The following is a 23,418-nucleotide window of genomic DNA, read 5'->3' on the forward strand; positions in this document are numbered from 1 at the left end:
TTCATATAGATACAATTGTAAGTGAGCATTTAATTGGCAGCAAGTCTTGTCTCTGTTTGGCCTTTTACATTTTGGAGTTCACAGAATTTACCTGAGAGATTGCTGTCTGATTAAATACATTTCAGCAAAGACTAATATATTTAAAATTACGAAAAGAATGTGAAAAGATTATCATTTGTCTTCTGTACTATAACAAATAATGGCTTACACGTGCATAGTGTACTTTATCCCTAAGGATACCAAAGTGCTGCAAATATATATGGACTTCTACACAGCAGATAAGGCAGACAAATGAGAAGCTACTTAACAAACTGAACAAAGCTAGACCTTAAGGAAAACTGCACCAAAGTGGAATTTAACTAGTATGCAGACGTTAACACCCCTACTCTTCTGAACAGCACCATTGGATCTTTAATAATTGTGTAGTTGGTTTAATATTTTAGGTGTGTAGGATGCTCCTCTTAGATAGCATCTACCTTCACCTTAGTGTGGCACTGGTTTGAAAATTCTGGTCTAGAGGAAAGAGTTCCACCTACTGGTCCACAAACCCTACTTATAGCAAGACCTTGTTTTTTCTGTGAAGGTCTCCCATCACAGTGTTGACCAGGCCCAGTCTTACTTAAGCTTTTAAGATATGATTAAATGCGATTTTAGAACATAAAAGCCAATGTCAGGAAGTCTACAGAAATGCAACTCTCCTAATTTTGTCTTAATTTTTTTACATGCAGTCCCATGGTAGTTTTACTATTAAAATCACTGAATATAGAAAAATAAATTGCTATAATTGAAGGTTAAAGTATTTAATAATACTTCCTGACCTCAGGCTAACCCAGACTAAGCAATTAATGAGATATTAAAGAATAAGAGACACCTTGAACTAATCAGTGAACTGTGAAGCTTATGTTTTTTCCAGATTTTTTTTCAGGAAACGTAAAAATATTCAAGCCTAGCTACTAAAATATGTAACGTAAGATTTTTTACCAAATTTTGTATTTTGTATCAAATTTCTTTCTCCTTAGTTAATGAATAGGATTTCAAGTTGAACATTATTTGCAGCTTATGCTTAAATGTGATCTGAATATTTATTTTTCAGTTATAAAACTCTTTAAATTACCACAAGATTTAAGTTCTGGATTTCAAGAAAAGCAGAAAGATAATTTCTTCGTTAGACAAGTATTGCGCCTCAGTGCCAGGCATATATAATTGTTCAGAATGTCAGTTCCCGAATAGCATGTCTGGTAGTGTTTTTCAAGCTGGTCTCTTAGTATTGTAATTTTGAAAAATAAAAGAATATTCTTGTGACTCGTTAAAGTTATTTTAAAAAGCTCTTCAATATCACAGCTGCTTTCTCTGCAGGAAGCTGGAAAATAATGTTTCTATGTAATTAGGAGCTTCAGCAGCTTCAGTTTTTTTAAATGTGTATATATAGCCTGCAGTAAGATTTCAGCCACTTCTGAAGAACCAGATAGTCTGAGATGCCCTTACAGTACACACTGGGAATGTTGCATTTCAGATGCAATTCAGTAGTTTGTTGCTTCAGCTAGATTTGAAACGGACAACTTGATTGTTTAAAATATTAAACAGTAAACATCTCAATTTTTTTTTAAAATTATGAACGTTTTTTTATTTCGCATGTTTAGGAACCCATAGTTATCAGACATTTTAGTTAAAAAGGGTGGATTGCCATCACTTATTATGTGCAGAAATGTCTGCAGTATTTTTACACACAAAATCATCTTTATATATGTGTCATCTTTATATCAAAAATCGTTTATATGATTACCCTACACACTGGAGCCTGACTTCACAAAACAGTTGAATCCAAGATTGAAGGTTTTTGTAAACCAAAAAAAAATCTATTTTCAGGCTATCGAATTGGAAGAAGCTTTTTGTGTGCATGTTCAGTGCTCCAGAACCCGTAGATTAGGCTGGTCTCATTGATTTTTTTTTTCCAAGAGTAAAGCATAAAGTCAAAGGGGAATAATCTTTCATCATTCTCTTTCTGCTGTGCAAGTCAAGCTGTTATATGTTGAAGAATTTGGGCTTCCAGTAATCAACAAAAATAATACTGTGGATGGAAAATTTTCTTAACACCCTATAATGGGAAGATAGTTGCAGTACTTACAGCACTTTTCTTGCTAATTCCATCCATTAAAGCATGCACAAAAGTAGAAATTGCATACATTTAATATGCCAATTGCCATAGCTGAAAACTACGGAATGCTAAAGATTTTTTTGCATGTCTGGGTACATTCAGCTTTAGCTTTAGATTAAATGTTAAAAATTTTTTTCCAAATATTCTGATTTTTTTAAAGATGTTTATTTGGGAGCCTAGCAAGTTGTGCATTTTTTTCAGAATGATTCAGGTTCAGTTTGCGAATCTTTTACCATGTGTGGAGTATCACGAAGGAAAATGTAGAGGGTTAGATAGTAAAACCTTGTCTGTTGGAGTCTGTGTTTCAGGTTCACAGCACTGTAAATATTGTTGACGTATTTAGATCTTGGTAACTTTGTATGGAAATATTATAATTATTATTATTTCAGTGCAACAATATTTTTAAAACATAACATATTTGCAAAAACACCACACCATTACTAGGGGTGTTAACATGTATATCAGAGTATCAGCAGGTGATTTCTTAGTGTAGTGTATTGTGTGGTCTAGGTTTAATGTTTTTTTTTTATTTCTGCAACTGCAAAATGGAAATTGAGTTTTAAGTGAGTGGAACAGACTTGGCTTTTGGCTTTGATGTGTGATTGAGTATGATGCAGTGCCTTCTCTGTGTTCCCTGCAGCTGGGTACAATAATCTGGAAGTAGCAGAGTACCTTCTTGAACATGGGGCAGATGTCAATGCCCAGGACAAAGGAGGTCTGATTCCACTGCACAATGCAGCCTCCTATGGAGTGAGTATGACCACACAGCCTGCTTCTTGCTTGATTTTTTGTTTTCCAGAATTTGGTCTTTGTAAGTGCTTTATCTAATTTATTTCTATACATCTTCAACAGCACTAATTCATTTAACTCGTCATGACTTTATTGCATGACAGTGGGAAAGAACTGCCGTATTGAATGCAATGCTAATGCATCTTTTCTCTTTACTTGCCTAGATTAAATTTCAGCCTTTTTGTTGTTGGTTCGTGCCCTTGTTATCTTTAGTCAAGATTGTCTTTTTCTTTAGAGAAAGAAATGATAGAGGCATAATGTAGGAATTTGGGTTTTGATGTTTGGAGTCATTAAATGTCATTGTCTCTCAAAACTAACTTGGTTAAAAATGATTGGGACTACAAAGCATGTAATTTGCCACAAAAGGTACAAATTGAAATTTCTGCTCTTGGAAATTTTAAATTAAGTTTTAGAATATTGTTAATTCATTATAGGTTGCTCTTTATTTTTTTTAGTTTGAAGCAGGACCATCATGAAATATAGTTTTTTTATTTTGAGCAACTTCTCATTAGAGCTGAATTTTTCCTGTCATTTCATTTTATCACTCGTTCACTACTAGCTGATTCTGAAGAGACCGTGAGATATCAGTGGTATAATATAATTATATTTGAAATAATATGGATAATTCTGGGCAACTGTGACCTGGCATGGCTGAGCAGCAGGCTGTAAAATCTCATTCTTTAAATAAGACTACCATGGAGTACATATGTTCTTAATTGAAATTCATTTAATCTGTTACACATCTCCTGATTGGGGACTGTACATGAAATGTTGACATCGGCTAAATGGAAATCAGTGCATTGTAAGTCATGCCTTCTTCGTTAACTTCCTTAACAAAAATATTGAAATAAACTTTTTAAAGGAATGTGAAGAAAAACAAGCTATTCGTGAGATCCATGTAATATTTTTTCAAACGCCTATTACATTTATAAACCTAAGCATTACCTTGCCAGTCTCTGGCCACTAGAATTTAGAAAGAAAATAATTTAGTTTTAAGCAGACAAGAGCAAGACACTGCAGTTTTAAAACGTAAAGTATGATTTCATAAGGCATCCATGTCCTGTTAACAGAGATTGTGATTAACGTGACCTGTAAATTATTGAGATAAAATCAGCTGAAGTCAATTAGCCTCTTTGCTACACTGTGAACTCCTCTGGATAGCTCAAGTACCTGGCAAATATCATTAGTGCTGAAGTACAGTGTTTTGAGTTCAGTAGCTGAATAAAATCCCATGAATAGAATCATAGAGAACCTGAGTGGATTGATATGAGATGCTTCTTGGTCATATGCGAGGTGAAATATTTTTTGTCCGCGCAAGGGAAGCTCATATAGTAAACGGGATAAAAAGCATTGAGCTTAGTGTAGATGAGTGCAGAATTTATAAGTGTTCAGCTTTGTTTTTATACCATTACTTTATTTTATAGCTTATATGGTCTTGAAATTCGATAAGCTCTTGGAAAAAGAAAAGGCTATTTAAAAGCAGCAGTTAGGTCACTTTCACAAAGCACATTTCTCTTTCCTGTCTGGGAGCTAGAGGTGCAATCTGTGTGTGTGGCTCCTACAGTGTCAGAATTACACATTGCTACAGCACTTCTGCATAGCCTGTGAATCTACCTCCTGTCACAGAGAATTGAGACCAGCCTTAGCTCTAATAGTGCTGTCGTTCTGGTAATCATCTGCTCTCACTCTTTTGACCTTGAATGTTCTGGCACGAATGGGTCTACAGTTTACATGAGGGAAGTTTGCTTAAAAAATATAATTGCCTTAAGGCAACCCAGGATTGAGTATAAAAGCAAGCAAGCAAGCAATCAAGATTAGAAAGTAACTTATGCAGTACAACACATAATAACAACTCATAACAATTCTGCAGAAAGTTTTTGGCTAGTACAAAAGCATTATTTTTTACTTCACTAGTTTGTACTAACTTCATCAAATAGGGACCAAAGTTTTCTTTTAGTTTAATGTGTGTCTGCATACCGGTGTTGTGAATAAGAAAATATTCAATGAAAAATTGAGAATAGTAAACCAAATTCACTGTTTAGAATTCTAATTGATCTTGTACAATTCCAGTCTTTTCTAAACGCATTCCAATGAAAGTTTAATCCATTTGCATCTTTTTTTAATATGATTTGCTTACAAGGAAATGATGGAAATTGTTAAAGAATATTAACTATTTATGTACAATCCAGAGACGACTACTGGTGTAGAAATTTGTTATATTGAAATATTAACTGAGGTGCATGGACCAAAAGGATATTCACTTTGATCGTATTTTTCGTAACAGCATGTGGACATTGCAGCTCTCTTAATCAAGTACAACACTTGCGTTAATGCTACCGACAAATGGGCCTTCACCCCCCTCCATGAGGCAGCCCAGAAGGGGCGGACCCAGCTGTGTGCTCTTCTTCTGGCCCATGGAGCTGATCCCACTATGAAGAACCAGGAAGGACAGACGCCCCTGGACCTGGCAACGGTGAGGGCTGACCTAGGGTCACAAGCTACAAGCACATCGAAGATCCTAGCACCCCCCTTGGCCATACCTTTATACAATTCAGGCGCAAAGTAACAAGCACTTGCAGAGGAAGAGATTGGATGTCTCAAAAGTCTTCTTTACGAAACCTTGAAAGAAAGCAGTTGAAAGGTGTACACGTGCTTGATGAATGATAATACAGCTATCTTTAACACATTCATGTAACCTGTATGCAGTCCAGGTAGGAATGAGAGACATGGTATACAAAAACTCCCTCTGCCCCATTCCCTAACTCAGGAGGACCTGCAGTTGAAATTGGGGAGAGAATTTAAAACCACTAATCAGACCTACCCTTTATGTCTTTGGGAGATGGGAGGTAATGAGAGAGCTGACAGATGCATGCATACTTCACTTGGAAGTCCTGTGAGGCAATGCTGTACAAATTGTTAACACACTAAGGTAATTTTTGATACACATTTGAATTCCTCACAGTGCTGTGTAGCTCTTGACTCTAAAATCCACATGCACTCATTGAGGGCAGTGACATCATCAGTATAGTTACAGCAAGTATCAGATGTTCTTGCAGGTAATCCCAGAGTCACTTTTTTGTCAACTTCTTTAACAGTTTGAAAAGTTGGAAGTTAGTGCTAATCTGTAATATTCAGTTCACAAGTTGACTAATTCATATTACCTGGGAACGTCATGCTCCATTAAATGTACTCTTTTCTATGAAATAGATCTCTTTGGAAATGACTGGTAGAACAGGCAGAACTACAGTGCGTGGGTGAATAAAATAGCTCCTAAATTAAAGATATCCCTTCCCTTAAATCATTGCCTTATCACTGCGAGATAATTTAAGTTAATTAACTGTTATTTAATTTAAATTGAAGTAAGAACATAGTTATTCCCATGGACCTAATAATGACGGTATTTTTTACTTTGTCTACAGTACTTAGCAGTTTTTTAACAATTTTGCAGTTTTATGGATAAAACTGAACTTTTGTGTTCTGTGAAACAATCGTATTCTTATTGAGAAAATAACTGTGCCTTTTTAATGTTGCTTTATGTTTTTTACCTCTTTGCCCCCTTTTACTGCTGCTACTTAAACTACTGTGCACGTTTGTGAACGCTAAGCATCGAGACTCAATGGCTTCTTGTGTGAGACATTTCCTGTTTCTTAAGACTTTCTGACTTCTACTGAACAGTAAAAATCCCCCAAACTTGCAAATATGTAAACTATTAATATTTGTCTATTCAATATTTGCACTTAATCTTGTTCCATTCATAGATTTCATTTTTGAGATATGCTCTTTGTTTCAGCAAAACAGAGCTGTCCTTCTCAACTGATTTTCAGACTGTCCTTTCTGTAACCAATATGTCCCAAACATAGGTGTCTGTCGCTGTTAGATTGTGCCATTTTTCCAGCTATGAAGGTGAAATGCCATGTGTAGTGTGAATTGTTGCTTTCTTGTACCTCACCAGTTTTGTCGACATGGTTTGCTTTTCTGTTTCTTCCCCCATGCTATCACAGGCTAAAGGGTCATGGTGACTGGAATCGACTGATGCCACTGAGCTAAGTTTCCTGTCTTGTTTGTCTTGTGGCCGTCTCTCAGGCGGATGATATCAGAGCGCTCCTGATAGATGCCATGCCTCCTGAGGCCTTGCCCAGCTGCTTCAAGCCCCAGGCCACAGTGGTCAGTGCCTCCGTCATCTCACCAGCCTCAACACCGTCCTGCCTTTCCGCTGCCAGCAGCATCGACAACCTGACGGGGCCACTGGCAGAGCTGGCTGTCAGCGGGGCCTCAGGTGCCGCAGACGGAGCCACTGGTACTGAGAGGAAGGAAGGGGAGAGTAAGTGACAAACTATTTACCTAGGAGTGACGCAGTACTCATTTTCAGAGAAGCGAGACACAGAGCACACTTTAATTTAAGAACTCCTTAAAAGCATGGTGAAGTTAATTGTTTTGTAGCTATTACGATAGCAGTCCTAGAAATGAGGATAAGTGTTGTAATTAATTGCTTACTGTGGAGAATACAGTGTCTGCTTGCCCTGCAGTGTGCTGAAATCTGAATTTAATTCTTTAAAAAGGAGAGAGGAATTTTGGGCTTGTCTTTATCTTCTGGACCAGTTGGGTATAATTCCACTAGTTTGATTTGCCATTGCAGTCCCACAAAGGCATATGCTGAAATGTGCATTTAGTAATTGAATGAAAAGAAGTCTTGCCATTCCCTCTGCTTAGCAGTTGAGGTTTTGGGTGATGACGGAAATAAACCAAAGGCAATCTAGGGAATTTCATTTACTGGGTGGTGAAAAATGACTAAAGTCTTTTTGTTTTACAGTGGCGGTGCTTGATATGAACATCAGTCAGTTCCTGAAGAGTCTGGGTCTCGAACATCTTAGAGACATATTTGAGAGAGAGCAGGTAAGGACTTTACAGAAAACAGAGGAAAGACCTTGAAAATATTGTGTATGTATGTTTAAACTACTGAAATATTTAACAGTTCAGGGATTCGCTTGTATACAATTTCATCAGACAGATAAACCACAGAGACGGAAATAGACAGCAGCTGCTGTCACTGTGGATTTCTTCATTTAAAATCTCATTTATTTTTTTAACAGTCGCTTGTTCACTGCTTTTGCTTGAAGCTTGTTCAAAACAGTCACATAAGCCCTTTCTTGAATATAAGAGAACTTCCTATACATAATTGTCCTTTCAATTGGCTGCAGTTCCTCAGTGCATTATATCCTGGACACCAAAAGAAACATCAATTACAACTGCAACAAATCCACAAGGATATCATCAAGTGTATAACAGTCAACTCATGCTTTGCTCCAGGTAGCAGATGCAGTCCTGTGGGATGTATTCGTTACTCTCTCAGTGCCTGAACAAGTGTGCACCTGTTTACTGGTCTTTGAGCCCCAGATACCACACATTGTTCCAGCTTACCACGCAAAGTTTCAGTGGGGCTCAAGCGTGGCAAGTAGGATATCAGTGACATTACTGCTACAATCTCATCCATAATAAAGCAATTGATGATAACTTGCTATATTGGTGGAATGCTGTGAAGTTAGGATGAGTTTGTAGGAATAGTCATATGTGATGTCTCAGATCTTGAGAAATAAGTGCTCTAAGTGGAGTTCTGTAAAAAATAGACACATCTGCGCTGACTATCTCAATTAGAGATCTCAATTTATTACTTCAGGTTTCTTTATGGACCTGAATTATCTAAAGAGGACCTGTAGCATTTTCTTTGTACTCAAGAGTGAATCGTCTAATACGACTACATAGAGAGAGAGGAAGAATAAAAGCCAAATATGTTTTAAATAATAAGTTATGTTCTCACATTAAATGTACCTTATTTGTACAGTCTTATTTTGCCATTTTTCGTAATCATATTCCATTTGAAGTCTAAATAGCCAGGCTTTCATATATCTCTTCCTTCATCCATCAGAGCTATGCAAAATAAGATTTATTACAAGCTGCAGAAGTTCAATAACATCAAGGTTTTATTCGTTTAGTAAGTAGTGAAAAGCTGTTTGTTCAGTTGGGGCAACAGTAATCAAACAGACCCACCATTTGAATGAGAGCAGTGGTAGAGACTGAGCACCAAAGGTGAAGGACGAGCGTCTGTAACCGTACCTCCTACCTACTTCTTGCTAATAGCTGTCTGAATTTTGAGCTGTTTTGTAGTAGTTCATTTTTAATAATTCATCTGAAATTCCAGAATGCAGGAACACATTATTTTTTCCACTGTCCTCACTGTTCATATTGTATTTTTTTAAGTTCATAAGGTTCCTCTTTTCATTTTACTGTGTGGCAGAGACTGTATGTTGGTGTAAAATTATGGTTTTCTGCTCTCTATGGTTTTGCATGTTTCCTGTGGAATGAACTTCATTTTTAATAGTTGAGTGATGAACACGTGAAAATATCATGTAATTTATCTGTAAGCAATCCAAGTCCCTAATCATTCCATAATCTTTATTTTTATCCCCCCTCTGATAAAACAGGTTATTGTACCTGTTAAAAAATGTACTTGTCTTTAAAAAAAGCTTTTTCTTTAATTGTTTTGCTTATCTTGTATATTCATTTGGTGTCTGACAAAGAATCACCTACTGTACATCAAATTAATATAAAATACAGCAATACCTTAACAAAACAACATTGCAAAACAATTGTCTTGGTTTTACCACTTTAAATACAGCAATATTGTGAGTAGATATCCAAAGATGCAACTTCTGGTTATCCAATCATTGGTCATACAAGTGATATTGGAATATTTTATTTCCTACCTAGGAATTGGTAGCAATTTGGATGTTCACAGTAGGTAAGACTATAGAGTGTAATAACAAAATCAAGAAAGGCAAACGAATGGTGAAATTTTGGTAATTCATAGCTGTGACTCACAGCTCAATGCTATCATAACTGCTCTACAAGTAACTTGGTCGAACTAATGAGTCTGCTGACATTTTCGGGTCAAAAAACCCTTGCAAAGGAGGAAGGTGAAGTGTTCATGAGTTACTTTAAACCCCGAAACAGATGGTCCGGTGTCACTTAAAAGACAGCAATACCTGATTGAGCAGGGCATGAATAGATTAAACAAAGTTGCATACCTTTGCTCAAAGTGACTGCACTTAAAAGTTTTTACACTATTTTAATCTTAGGGGGTAGTTGTAGATCTAGATGCAGCAGTTTGTTGTGTTTCTTTATGTACTGTACTATATGAAAATCTAAGTGAGATGCATACTTTTTAAAATGTTCAGTGACAGTCCAGCCATTCATATAATCTGTTGACTGAATGCAAACAAATTACGTACCTTAATGTGACCAAGTAATGGCTATATGAAATCAATCTTTTCTAAAAAAAAATGTGATTTTTCTGATCAAGGCTATGTGGTCTCTTAATGAGTATTGCTGTATTCCTTGTGATGCCATTGCTCCTCTTTAATAATCTATTAGTTTATTTGGAACATGTATGTGTTCACTTTGTGCAGAATAAAGTAAAAATCATGATTCATTTATGAGTCAAAAATAAAAAAAGATTCAAGTCCTTGTAGAAAATCTAAAAAGCAAAGTCTTTGATTATTTTAAGATGTGCATTTAATCCTTCAGCCATCCCCCTCTTGAAGAAAGCAACACTTTATGAAATATTCTAGTAAACGCCCGCTTGTTATTAACATAAGGTGACGGTGATGGAAAAGTGGGTGGATGTTTTCCATGCTTATGTATGTTTGATTAAATATTTTATTCCGTAACCTTTTTTTAAAAATAGGATGTGATCTGCATTCCCACGCTAATCTGTTGCTCACTAAAATGTTTCAGATTACATTGGACGTGTTGGCGGACATGGGCCATGAAGAGCTGAAGGAAATTGGCATCAACGCCTATGGGCATCGTCACAAACTGATCAAAGGAATAGAGAGGCTTCTGGGGGGGCAGCAAGGTAAGCTGGCAAAGGTGGAGAGGATACAGGTCATCTCTCGGGACAACTGCATCAGAAGCAACCGGAAGATGGTGCAATTTCATAAACGGCAAAGGACGTCCCTTGTCATATTGTGCAATTAGACTGTCAGAGGAAGATTTTAATAGTTTACAGATAAATGTTTTGCCTTGTAAATGAAAGGTTTTCAAAACTTGCTATGTTTTAGGAAAATACATGCGTCCTCATCTCTGAAAACTTATAAAGACGCTTGTAACTATTATTTAACTAAAACCACAGTTGATTCCTGTTTTCTAAAGGTAGATAATTGGTAGAATAAGCAAGCTGCTCTATAATAAGAATAATCTGCCTTGTTTCTAATATTGTTCTTTACTTATTTTTTTTTTGTTGCTGCAGAATATGTATTTGCAGGTTATATGTAAAAGAAATAGAACTGAACTATAGATGAAGAAAGTTGTTTAGTGGCACAATAGAAAAATACCTGTTAGCTGTGTCTACCATGACTATCAATTTGTGTACCTTTCCTGAAATTCTAAAAAGACACATTTTTAAATACGTACGACAGAGTACAAAGTACCAGACACAAAAATGTGTGTGACTAAACAGTAATGATTCTTTGCTTCTGAATAAAAGCAGAATAACCCACAGGGTTTTAATGGTATTATTTGGCAGTTTACTTCAATGGAGAAATGAAGAAGAAAATGTTTAAAAATGAACAAAATGGTGATTACATGCCACTGAATGTCCAAACAACATAAGGGGCTTCTCAGTAATAAGTCCTTTGCATAACCCCACAGTCCATTCTACAATTGCCTATTTTCATGGTGTGTACACAACGCCTATTTCTCCCTTGTGAAATTTTCTCAGCATTACACAAACATTTGTCTTTTAACTACCCCCTGAGTTCTTTCTAATCACTGAAATTAAGTAAAATAGGTTTCTTGCTGGTAATGGTTTATATGGATTTTTTCTGCAGGAGTTTTAAAACTGCCTGAATAGATTATCCAAAATCTTGAAGGGATCTAGTTGTGATTGTTGGACTGAACGCTGCATAGGTTTTTTGTGTGTGTCATATTTGTCTGGATTATTTGTTTGGTTGCGTGCCTCTAATTTGTTTATGTTGTTGATACTACAGGTACCAACCCTTATCTGACATTTCACTGTGCCAGTCAGGGAACAGTTCTCATTGACCTGGTGCCAGATGACAAGGAGTTCCAGTCTGTGGAAGAAGAGGTGCTTCACTCTTCTGCTTTTTCAGTTCTGTTTTCCTTAACATAAACACCCTCTATAACCCATCCAGTTATCAAACAATTATTTTTTCTCCTTTTTTAAAACGTGGCACAAAAAAGTGGCAATATGAGGAATACAGAGCAGTTTTCCATTCACTTCAGATTCTGTGGAGTTAAAAGCAGCCCCATGTGGTGTTTATGTCATCATAGCCTGATCTTCTTATTCCTGCTAGGTTTTCCAATAACCTTCCATAAACATTTGCAACTCACTTTCTAGTTTGGCACTTATACATTTGAATGATATTGAAACAAGGAAGAATCTTAAAGCAGTACGAATGAAATGAATAGTATTGCTCAGATAAATAGTTGCTACCCTTGAGGACAAGACGAGTGGACATGGATCCATTATATTAAAGTCCATTAATACTAGCTATTCGACTGCAGTCACAGCATATGTCTGAAGGTACATGCCAGGGTATATCTGAGAAAAAAAATGTTCTTACCTGCATCTGGGTAGACTATTCTAGGCTGAAGTTTAGTTTAAAAAAAGAGCTTGCTGTACATAAGAAAATATAGTTTGGCCTATGTGTGTTAAGATGTGTATGTATTTACCAATATTAAATAAGCAAATTTACCAAAACTCAACACCCTACACATTAGTCAGAAAGTTGTTGTTGTTTACTGTAAGTGATTTTCATTATAAACATTAATTATTCAGTAGCTTAACATTAATTACCAAAATAGGACCTGTCTTTAATAGATTATTTTATCATCTATTTAGTTTAATCAACTAAAGCCAAAGTGTTTTTTCCTGTTTGTAAGTTTATTTACAATTTTCTTTGACTTTTTGCTAATTGTGTTTTTAAATGCTTAAAGATTTAGGGATGCACACATTTAAGTACAAATTTTGTGTGCAACATGCAGAATTTTTTTACTTTAAAAGTCACGGCTTTAAAAGTGTATTTGTCGGGAGGGGGCAGTTCCTAGTATCGGGCTACTCCCTGTGAAAAAAAGACTTGCATATACACACTTTAAAAAAAACATTCAATGTAAACATTAAGAAAACCAGTCAAATGACCCACTTGACACTGTCATCTTGAGTTGAAATGTTATTGCAAAAGCAGCATTTATCTCTGAAATTACCCCTAAAAGGGCATTTTAAGGTGTTATTTAGCCTTTGTACAGTGCTACTAATTTTGCCAGTATTATATAATATAATACAATTAGTGTCTGCAAGAGGAAGGTATTTTCTTTACTGTGCCATGATGTGCACACATTGTATGACACTTCCCAACCCAGTACTGAAGCAACATCATGTTCACTTATGTACCATTGTGAGTAATTTTAGATGATTGCTTCTTCTTGGCTCCAGTTATGCTTTCTTGTTGTCACCACTAATTTCAATGATCCAGTGTGGTCAGTTGATCAATATGCACATGAAATAAAATGTTTTTCAGATGACATATTTTTGATGTATCTGCAAGTTAAAGTTAAAACTATCTCTGGAGAACTTTACTGGAAAATCTGGAGACAGAATTTTATTCCTATTAATATTAGTGAGTTTAAAAGTTGAAAAGGGGTTTGTTTTTTTAAGAAGCTCTGAGTTCTTTGCATTTTGTGTTGTACTAGTACAGGTGCATTAAATAATGTAATAGTGTGAGGTATCATGAGGAGAAAAAACATCTTTTTTATTGAGAAAAGTTGTAAAATAATAAAGAAGTATTCCAGAATTCGCACAGCAATACCATTTACACTAATGAAAAGCGTGGGCATTGGAAGTAATATAAAGTGCTGTAAACGTTTTGCTTTAACTGATTACCAAGTGTTACATATTGAATTGAAGGTCAAATATCAGCTTTAAAATAAGTTTTTGGTTCAGAGGAGAATGGATTATGCCAGCTTATTTGCATTCATGAAAGTCAAAGCAAAATGCTTGTAAATGCAGTTTTTTTCAGATTTTAAAACAGTAAGCAGAATATACAGAATGGACATTTTTTCATAACTGAATACATTATACATGCATACAACAATAAGACAACATTTTTCTGTGGCTGTGTCGAGTTAAGAATGGCTTTTTCCCGTTTTAAACCAGTGTTAAGTGATTAGCAGGGCTACAAGTACAGTTTCTTCTCCACCATTAATGTACAGAAGAGGAATATGTGACACTTAACATCCATCTGTGCATATACTTATATTACCAGCAGGAGATGCACATGCATATATTGGTGTGTGTATAAATGTTTCAGCAGTAGCACATATGAGAGGGTAAATTCCACATCACTTACTGTATGCTAATATGAATACTCACAGAGAAGTAAGTATTCAGTGTACTTCACAGGGTAGATGTCAAGAAATTATATCCTAAAAATTTTATTCCCAATACCAGGAATCAAACTTGTAAACATCCAGTAATTTCAGTTACTACTTTATCCTTGGAGGGTCACATTGAGCTGGAGCCTAATCTAGTCAGGGCTCAAGGTGGAACTGCACATGGGCAGGATACCAGTCACAAGTCCACTCAGTGAGAAATTCACACATTGAGAAGTACATTAGTAGTGGCTGGAATGACTTTGAAAATATTTCTCTTCTCAAGGCTTCAACCAATAGCATACTGGTTTTGACAGTTAGATCCAGATGTGAGTATGCAAGGGACATCTCAGTGAAATGTATGCAGCAATCGTCTTCCCCCGTAACACAGCTCTGGTGTTTTAGATGCAGAGCACAATTCGGGAACACAGAGATGGAGGAAATGCAGGTGGTGTATTCAGCAGGTACAACATCCTAAAGGTAAGCTGAAACAAATACACACTGCACCTCACTCACACCACGTGTTATTCACACATATATTTCCTTTCCTGTAATACTGTTTCAGTATTCAGAACATAAAAGCCCTTGGTATAAAATGATCCAATGTTCTTATTTCCCTTACTGTGTTCCCACAGAATAAAATCATAGGCAAGGCCAGGGTTCCTGCTGTGGACATTGGGGCCTGTTATTTTTAACCTCTGTGCTTGTTCCAGTTACATTAATATTGTCCTAAAGCTAAATCAATTTTAATATAGTTGAATTCTGTAAGAAATGTTGTGTAATAGGGACTTAAGTGACTGTGGTGAAAATAAGTCTTACTTGCATAAATCAAGTGCTGGAGTGCAGTGCTCCCAGCCTTTCATTCAGAAGCCCCACTGCATTGTTGCTTTAATTACCACCAAGGAGTTTTGAATTCTGAATGTGCTATATTTTTTAGGTAGTCCTATGTAAAGATGATCAGTTTCAGATGCCTCATTTATTTTACAAATGAGCTCACATATAAGTGTAGCATCAGCACACCTGAAAACATGGTGTGCTGATAAATCTTATTTTACCTCTTTATTAATATTTTTTTTATTTGCAGATCCAGAAAGTCGTGAACAAGAAGCTGAGAGAAAGGTATACACACCGACAGAAAGAGATAGCTGACGAGAATCACAACCACCATAACGAGCGCATGCTTTTTCACGGTAAGGAACCAATTTTTACCATTGTACGCATTCTAGTATCTAGCACCTTGCTTGTGAGTGGATTTGATCAAGATGCAGACAATTTATATTCTGCATTTTCCTTCATTTTAAGCTCCTTCATTTTTGCTTGAATTAGCATAACATGCAATTCCAGCAAAGCTGGTTTTTGAGGTTTCTGGAAAACATGGCTGGTAAACACATTAGTGGCATACCTTTTTTAGAAACATTCTGTACTTAGGTCCCAGTACATTTTATTACATTAGCAGGATCTTTTGCAAATGTTTTTGCCCCAGAAACAGTTTTGCTCTTCATTTTTGGGGGGAGGAATAGTAGAAGTTTGAGGTCAGTATTTAGCCAGAAAACAGAAATGAAAATGTTTTCTTTTCTGTACATAAATGTTATGAATTTTGACAAGATTTTATTTAGAGATCCATTAAAGTATTTAGCTTTTTTTTGGACCAGAATATTTTCATGTCAGTCTTGATGGGCAGCCTTGTGAAGCAGTTTTGCTTTGCTAATTGAGAGTTGCAAATAAGAACTTCACTGGAAACAACATGCTTATACAAAGAGCAAACAAAATATGCAAATGAGGCTTAACAACAAAGACAGAAAGGCATCTTTACCCTGTCTCTGCCTCTGTTTTACATGGGTAAAAGGAATGAATGTCTGAGACACACAAGACTGAATGGCTGAGGAGTTCCTGTATTGCAAACGAGCTCTGTCTCCAGTGTGTTGGCAGCATTGCCAGGCAAAAAGGAGGTCCAGATCCTGAGCTTTGCAAAGTAATGTTTTGGAAATACCTCAAGGGAGTGCCTTGGCCAGAGCAGGTTTCCTTTGCCAGTGAAAGCATAACAATACATTAAAAATAATGTGCACCGGGGTAATTGTGTTGCTACCCCTGTTTATATCATTATTTAGTCTCGTAACAAAATTCCCACAGAGAAAGTGCTTTTGAGAGAACTTACCTGCCCACTAATATATTAAGCACATGTTCCAGTCTATACAGTGTATATATTACTGAAAGTCTGTTCTGAATGGTGTGTTGCAGGCATGGTGATATCATCTTCCATTTGTGTTAGGGATGCGGGCACACGGTGCTTGTTTATATGGTTTGAATAAGATGTTTTCTGGGATTTAAATTGTGTTCCATCCGTTATTTCCAGGTTCTCCCTTTATTAATGCCATTATTCACAAGGGCTTTGATGAAAGGCATGCCTACATTGGTGGGATGTTCGGCGCAGGGATCTATTTCGCCGAGAACTCTTCGAAAAGTAATCAGTACGTGTATGGGATAGGAGGCGGGACAGGGTGCCCCACACACAAAGATCGATCCTGTTACATCTGCCACAGGTAAGTGAACTGACAGAAAAGAACCTGTGTCTGTGTTATCACACTTTTTTTTACAAAAATGATGCATTCACAATAATTTAAAAGAATCAGGGTCTGACTTTTGAATTGTATTCGTTTTCTTGCTCCATCTTCTGCTAGAACACGAAATAAAACCTGCACCTCTTTTTCAGTAGCTGTGGCTGTTTCAGGATTTTGAGATGCCTGACAATGCTTCCTTTTTGTACCTTTCTATAAGCAAAAGTCAGCTACACTGCTCAAATGTATCAGTGGTTTCTTGACCACTTTGCCTTTAAAAAAATCTTAGCATCATTCTGAATTTCTGCTTTAAAATATTATACACCATCAGGTACCTCTTATAACACACACACACCTTGAAATGTATTCCTTGTCAGGTTGGATTGTTTTTTATTGTTATTTGGAATATTTTTTTTCCAGTTTGTCTGAGATCTAATTCAAACACCAGCAAAAAAAAAAGTTGTGACAACCTGTATCCAAGTGTATCTCTGCCTTTTTTTATACAATCTTTCTGCACAGTGTGGAATTAATCATAGAATAGGCTGTTTCAATGCTACATATGTTGCACATTATGGTACACCAGCTAACATCATGCATAAGCATCAAAGGATGTTTTAAGCATGATTGTATGCTGAGCTTCTTAATGAAAAGGACATATTTTACATACAGTTGCACTGATTAGTATTTAATTTTTAAGTAATTAATCTTTGTCATAAATTATAAAAAGGTGGTACTTTCTGAGTGATTTGATTTCTAGATATTTGTTAAAAATACAGTGATATTTTTAGACTGTCAAAGACACTTTATGATTGGGACAAACATTAATTTAAACAAGTTGAAAACAGCATGAGATTGTCTTGCAATTAACACCTTTTAATAAGATTCCTTTTATTGTATGTCTGTGTCACCTGTTGGTGTTAATCATTACTGAATAACTTATTCAATTGAGAGAACTGTTTAAAGGGAAAAGGAAACAGCAGCCATTTCAGTTATAACCTTGAACATAATACTTCAATAAGATTGCTTTAGTAAAATGCCTATTACTTAGTAGTAATACCAAAGAGGTTTGCACCATGCACTAACTGAGTAACTAATACCACATGCTTTTTTCATTATTAGTATTTGTAGTTCGTACCTGTTTTCCCCGTTGCTGAGAGAGAAGAAACATTTATCACTGAGGTGTTACTGTACTAGACTTGGTGGTATTCCAGTCACTCTAGTTCTGTTCGACTGAGTTCTCTGAGTTCGGTTCGACTCCTGCTTCTCTTTTGCTTATGGTTCTGACGGCTGTGTTTCAGACAAATGCTGTTCTGCAGAGTGACCCTGGGGAAGTCCTTCCTGCAGTTCAGCGCCATGAAGATGGCCCACGCTCCTCCGGGACACCACTCTGTGATCGGCCGGCCAAGTGTAAATGGTCTGGCGTACGCGGAGTATGTCATCTACAGAGGTGAACAGGTGAGACAGGCCTGTTAAAAAGATCCTGTGTTCTGTTGGTGTTAAAGGGGCTACGACTGGTGCTAAGCTTGGGTTTGGTTTCCAGGGACAGAAGACAACCATCTTCTCTCCATCAGTCAACCATCAGTCCAGGTTCCTAATCCTGGTCTTAAAAACCCATACACCTGCTTTTTCCAGTCAAGTATGATACACAGTTGAACCCTTAATTGACTATATAATAGGTTACATTTGAAGTCTTCTGCTATTAAACGTGTCAGAGGCTACATTTTAGCTATTGCATTTCATTTCAAAGTAAATTTCAATTCCGAACTTTTGAGAAGACAACAATAGAAATGACCCAATCAAGTAATTTATTGGCTCACTAAAGGCTTCAGTTATATAATTAATCTCTGCTGGAATAGGAACCAGCAGGTAAGCAGTCTTCCAGGAGCAGAATTAGGAACATCTGGTCTATGTTACTACCTAGGTAGAAACACAAGCTTTTCTGTTTTTTTTGTCCTTGCATCTCTGTGCCTCTACTGTTAACCGCCTTTGAAGCCAAGTTTTTACTCACTAAGGTAAAGGGGCCTGGACTCCCATATCTCCATCCCTTTTTTTATAAAAATTACTAATTTTGTTACCTTAGAGGCATGGTTTAAGCTGTTGAAAGAATCAAAATAATTGCAAATCATTAAAGCTAATGTTCATTAATGTGCAGTTTGTTTAAATAACAGTGCCCTGTGAGTAATCGGACTTTGCCTCTTCTGTAATTTAAAAAAAGCATGCTTGCTTTCCAGCTGACACTGTTTCCTTTTCTCTCTCCAGGCTTATCCAGAATACCTCATCACATACCAGATCCTGAAGCCAGAGAGCACCCCCCAGACCACAGCAGGTGCAGAACAGAAATCCTAGTTTCTGACAGGAAACGGGAGAGTCCTGGGAGCCGCCCTGGGCCTTTATTCCAGTACAGCAAATCGAGTGACTGTTACTAAGCTTCATACACATTCTGGGAGCTTGCAGATAAGCTAGTGATTATCTTATGTGAAAACAACTTCACTAAAGATAAAAACATTTTTGGTTGTAAACTGCCACCGTTTCCTTTTTGAGAAAGTGTTTACAAAGGTTGCCTTCTACTCAAAGCAACTCCAGCTCATTTTCAGACCACATCTCTGCTGACAGGCAGTGGCCTTGTTTTCTTCTTTTCCTCCCTTGAAGAAAAGAAACCAATTCTGACAGCGGTTGTCCTCAGTAATTAGGAGGGGAGAACACAACACTAAATGTAACTCTTTTCCTTTTTTACACTAGTCCTTTATATGTCGAAAATGGTTGGTTTCCGCATGTTCTGTAGTGGTTTTGTGTGAAAGCCACTGTGGAGTTTGGCCTTACTCACAAGGGGTTGGACCAAAAGAAAACAAATGGCAGCAATTGCATTTTCGTCACACTACAGTGGAATGGCGTTTTTTGAAGCGAGTTTAGGGTGTTCTGAGTGCTGATCAGGGGCAGTTTTTCCTGTTGCTGCCCCCCTGAGGAATAACCTGAATGGAGGGTTACCCTGCCTCTTGAGACTGTAGCTTTTATCACTACATCATGTTCAGAACAATACAAATACTACTGTTTACCGGCGGGACTTTTTTTAACCAGATCATGTCATTTTCAGATTTTAATTTTTGTGCTTAATTATATATTTTAATTTGTTTTTAGATTAATCGCATTGTACACACATGGACCATTTCACACAGTATGAGCAACTTGCATTTTAAACATTGGGTTCAAAGGCCTTGGTAGCAGAATTTACATTCAACTTTTGTTTCTTTTTTTTAGGGATAGATTAACTTAGAAAATCACGCTGTATTGACAGAGAAAATGAAAATGACAGGTTAATTCAGTGGATGACTGAAAATGAGCTTGAGTATTCTAGATTTTTTTTCTTTGCACAAGGAGAGATGCCTATAAAAACTTCAAGAACCTGCAATGCCATTTTCTTACCCACAGAGCTCTACATTTTAAAGGATTTGCACTTTTAAAGAGGAAAGATTTAAGTTATTGTAAGAATAAAAAAAATTCATGTTATTAAAGATAATGTTCATTAATGTACAGGTTGTTTAAATGACAGTGCCCTGTAAAGCTTTTGATGTTGTTTACTGGTAAGGTGTTGGGTTTTACTAGTACTGTAAATGAAGTCAGTTTTGATCTGGACCTTTTTCCTTTTGCTGAGGGGGCAACTTCATCCTTACGGTAAGCTGTCCTGTTTTATTTTTAGTTTTGAATAAACATTAATTGTAGGATGATGTGCCTCTCTGAAGATAATGTTTTCAGGATTGTTCAGTATTCTTTTTTATTTTAAAAAATCACTGTTGTTGTAAAAGTGTTCAACACTTTTAACATGGCAATGCTGACCTGGAGATGATTTCCCTGACCTTTTTCTCTAGACGTAGAAGCCTTGTCCTGCCTTCCATTAGGACAAATGGGAGCTTACCTAGGTAAAGTCTTTGTCCAGGTGGAAGTGAATAGGTAATAAATGGGAATGGTTGGGAAACAGAACATTTCTCATTCATTCAGAGCCTGAGAATGCCACCAACAGGACATGACCTTGTATAGATGTATATTAGATGGATATGCATTCTACCACAAGGCAAAGACTCAAATACTGTCCCAGTCTTCAAGACTTCCTTTCTTCTCTCCTCCTATGTCCTGCATTTCAGGTAGGCATAACACAAAGTGCAGGTAGTGGCTTTCCCCTGCCTTTCTTAACTGTCCCTTACTTGTCCAAAGGGTTTGGGTCGAACTGTATCAGCTGGGCGCTGCTGCTTCTGTGCACCCTCTCCCAATTAACAAGTTTTCTTTCCTTAGCAGCCTGATTGTAATAGCTGTCCTTTTTTAAATACCGAAAAGAAATCATGTCTATTAACAGAACAAATTGGGATCTGAAGACTACTTTAACACTCCTCAACCTTGTAAAACAGTCTTAATAAAATTTCACATGGCACTGCATTTTCTGTCTTGCTTTATTTTCAAGTGGATTTGTTCCTTTAGACTGTGTGAGAAGAATAATTTTTTCTTTTTTTCCAGAACACAATCTCGATTTAATTCGGTTTCACATTGCATAGATACAGTGCATTATGTAGTTCTGTAATTTACAGTATTTTAATAGCTTTTTGGACATAGCACCTTACTTTAGAAAGGTTTTCTACACTGTAACGAAACAGTTAGTTACAAAACATGTGCGTTAACTTAAAATTCTAAGGATGTTCTTTTATTTAAACATGCATCTCAAGAAATTCATTTTATTTCTAAAAAGGTAGAGGAAACATTGCCAAGTATCTGGGTAACTGTGTTACCAGCACTTAAATCAACGGCCTTTTTGACTGGATGCTCGTTAGGGTGTTTTTGGAAAAATTCTCATTCTGCCCATCTCAATCAATTACATTTCACTATAGAACAAAGCTTGTGAAATTCGAAAAGGAATCAAGGTTTATTAACTGGTACCTCTCAGAGGTCAGAAAATACAAAGGGTTCTTTGGAATCTGAGCGGAGTCTCTGACACCGAAAGGTAACATGGAGCAAGAAGAACACTTTCGTTCGTTTCTTGTCGTGTGGTAAGTTGTCATTAAGCACCTGAACGAGCTAATTCATTCTCATGACAGTTTTCTGCTTGGCTCTAAACTCTGTCATGAAGCTTCATCCCTGGAGAAAACCTTCCCGCAGAGCAAGCATCTACAATCGATCCTTTTGTTCAATGGGTGAAAGCTTCCTGGTGAGGTTTGTGGCAAGCCGAATTGTATCCCAGAAAATTAGGACGTGACTGTCACTATTGTTGTTAATCCTGAATCTTCCTGAACTTGGCAGCAGTGAATACTTTTCACTACATTGCGGTGAAGACTTTGTGAATGAAATGCAAAAACATTTAAAAATCATTACACTCCAATGAATACAGGTAAAAGATTGATTACATTTTGTGGAGAATAGTTAATAGAAAACGAGTGGGTGATAGGTCAAAAGTTCAGATATTCATTGTTAACCACATCTGTAGTTGCCTCCCTAAATCTTGTATCTAGTAAGTTTGGGCCTCACCATGATCTAGGCCTCAGTCCCAGATAGGATACCAACTGAATATACAGTATTTTAGGTATCTGCCATCTGCCTGTTAGTAATGCTTCCCATTGTTGGTTGTCATTCCAGCCACTGGAAATGTTTCTGGAAGTACTTATTGCTCCTGGAGTCTCCCTTCTAAATGGCGAGTAAAAAAGCGCAGCATAGTGTATCTTGAATATGATGGGACCATTGCTACTGAGAATCTTTCCTGTGTATTTCAAAACCTGATGGCATCAGAATTGCTTCCTTTGCTTTTAGCTTTACTCTTTTAACTGGCAAAGCTGAGTGTGGTCTTCCTTGGGTCCTCAAGAGGGTACCCCTCCTCACCAGTGTTTCGTCAAACCACGACACTTAAGGGAGGCTCGTTAGCAGAACCTAGTGTCCTGGGACCATCCCCTCAGTAAGCCGCTCAGCACAGAACTGTCTCCCTGCAGCCTGCTTTAGTTTGTTACTGCTCATTCCTTTTAATCCATATCCATCTGGATTCTGCCTCTTCTTGGTTACTTTTGCAACTAACCTTTTCCTTGATACCAAACAGCCCCAGGCCTCTCCAAAGTGACTGCACTGCAAATCCCCTACAGCTACCTTCAGCTGGGAGATTCCATGCTCTCCATCCATATTGCTGACACTCCAGGATGAGAGACTGGATAGAGGAGAAACATGAGTGAAAGCTCAGGAAGTACCACTCCTCCCAGGGCACTGTCATGTCAATGAAAACTGTCTGTTATGTGCCTCAGTCCAGACCAAAGGATGAAGTCAGACCTAAGCCTATGTTGGCTAGTTCCTCTGGAAACTTAAACTGTCCTTTGAGGTCTGCCCGCGTTTCCCCAGTCATTTGCTCTTGCGAGGATCCCCTTGGCCTTTGTTGCCTTTACCATACATTCTCCTGATCTAACAAAGGGAGGAGAAACAAGGGCCCTGGATTAGTTGTTTTGGCTTCCTCTTTGC

The 23,418-nt window shown here is 37.1% G+C and overlaps 1 protein-coding gene across 2 annotated transcripts in view; it reads left to right on the plus strand.

Moving 5' to 3' along the window:
• tnksa (tankyrase, TRF1-interacting ankyrin-related ADP-ribose polymerase a) overlaps nt 1-21,369 on the plus strand; it is a 140,486-nt gene extending 119,117 nt beyond the window's left edge. For both annotated transcript variants that reach the window (XM_088910194.1, XM_088910196.1), the window contains 11 exons: nt 2,796-2,905; nt 5,229-5,417; nt 7,028-7,265; nt 7,755-7,837; nt 10,736-10,856; nt 11,989-12,086; nt 14,795-14,869; nt 15,474-15,579; nt 16,743-16,929; nt 18,243-18,399; nt 19,204-21,369. In XM_088910194.1, coding sequence (XP_088766320.1) covers nt 2,796-2,905; nt 5,229-5,417; nt 7,028-7,265; nt 7,755-7,837; nt 10,736-10,856; nt 11,989-12,086; nt 14,795-14,869; nt 15,474-15,579; nt 16,743-16,929; nt 18,243-18,399; nt 19,204-19,290 — 1,451 coding nt within the window. In that variant the 3' untranslated portion in view covers nt 19,291-21,369. The remainder of the gene's footprint in view (nt 1-2,795; nt 2,906-5,228; nt 5,418-7,027; nt 7,266-7,754; nt 7,838-10,735; nt 10,857-11,988; nt 12,087-14,794; nt 14,870-15,473; nt 15,580-16,742; nt 16,930-18,242; nt 18,400-19,203) is intronic.
• Nucleotides 21,370-23,418: the final 2,049 nt, after the last annotated feature.

This window comes from Atractosteus spatula, chromosome 3 (assembly GCF_055471065.1).
Source record: "Atractosteus spatula isolate fAtrSpa1 chromosome 3, fAtrSpa1.hap1, whole genome shotgun sequence".
NCBI classification, from domain to species: Eukaryota; Metazoa; Chordata; class Actinopteri; order Semionotiformes; family Lepisosteidae; genus Atractosteus; species Atractosteus spatula.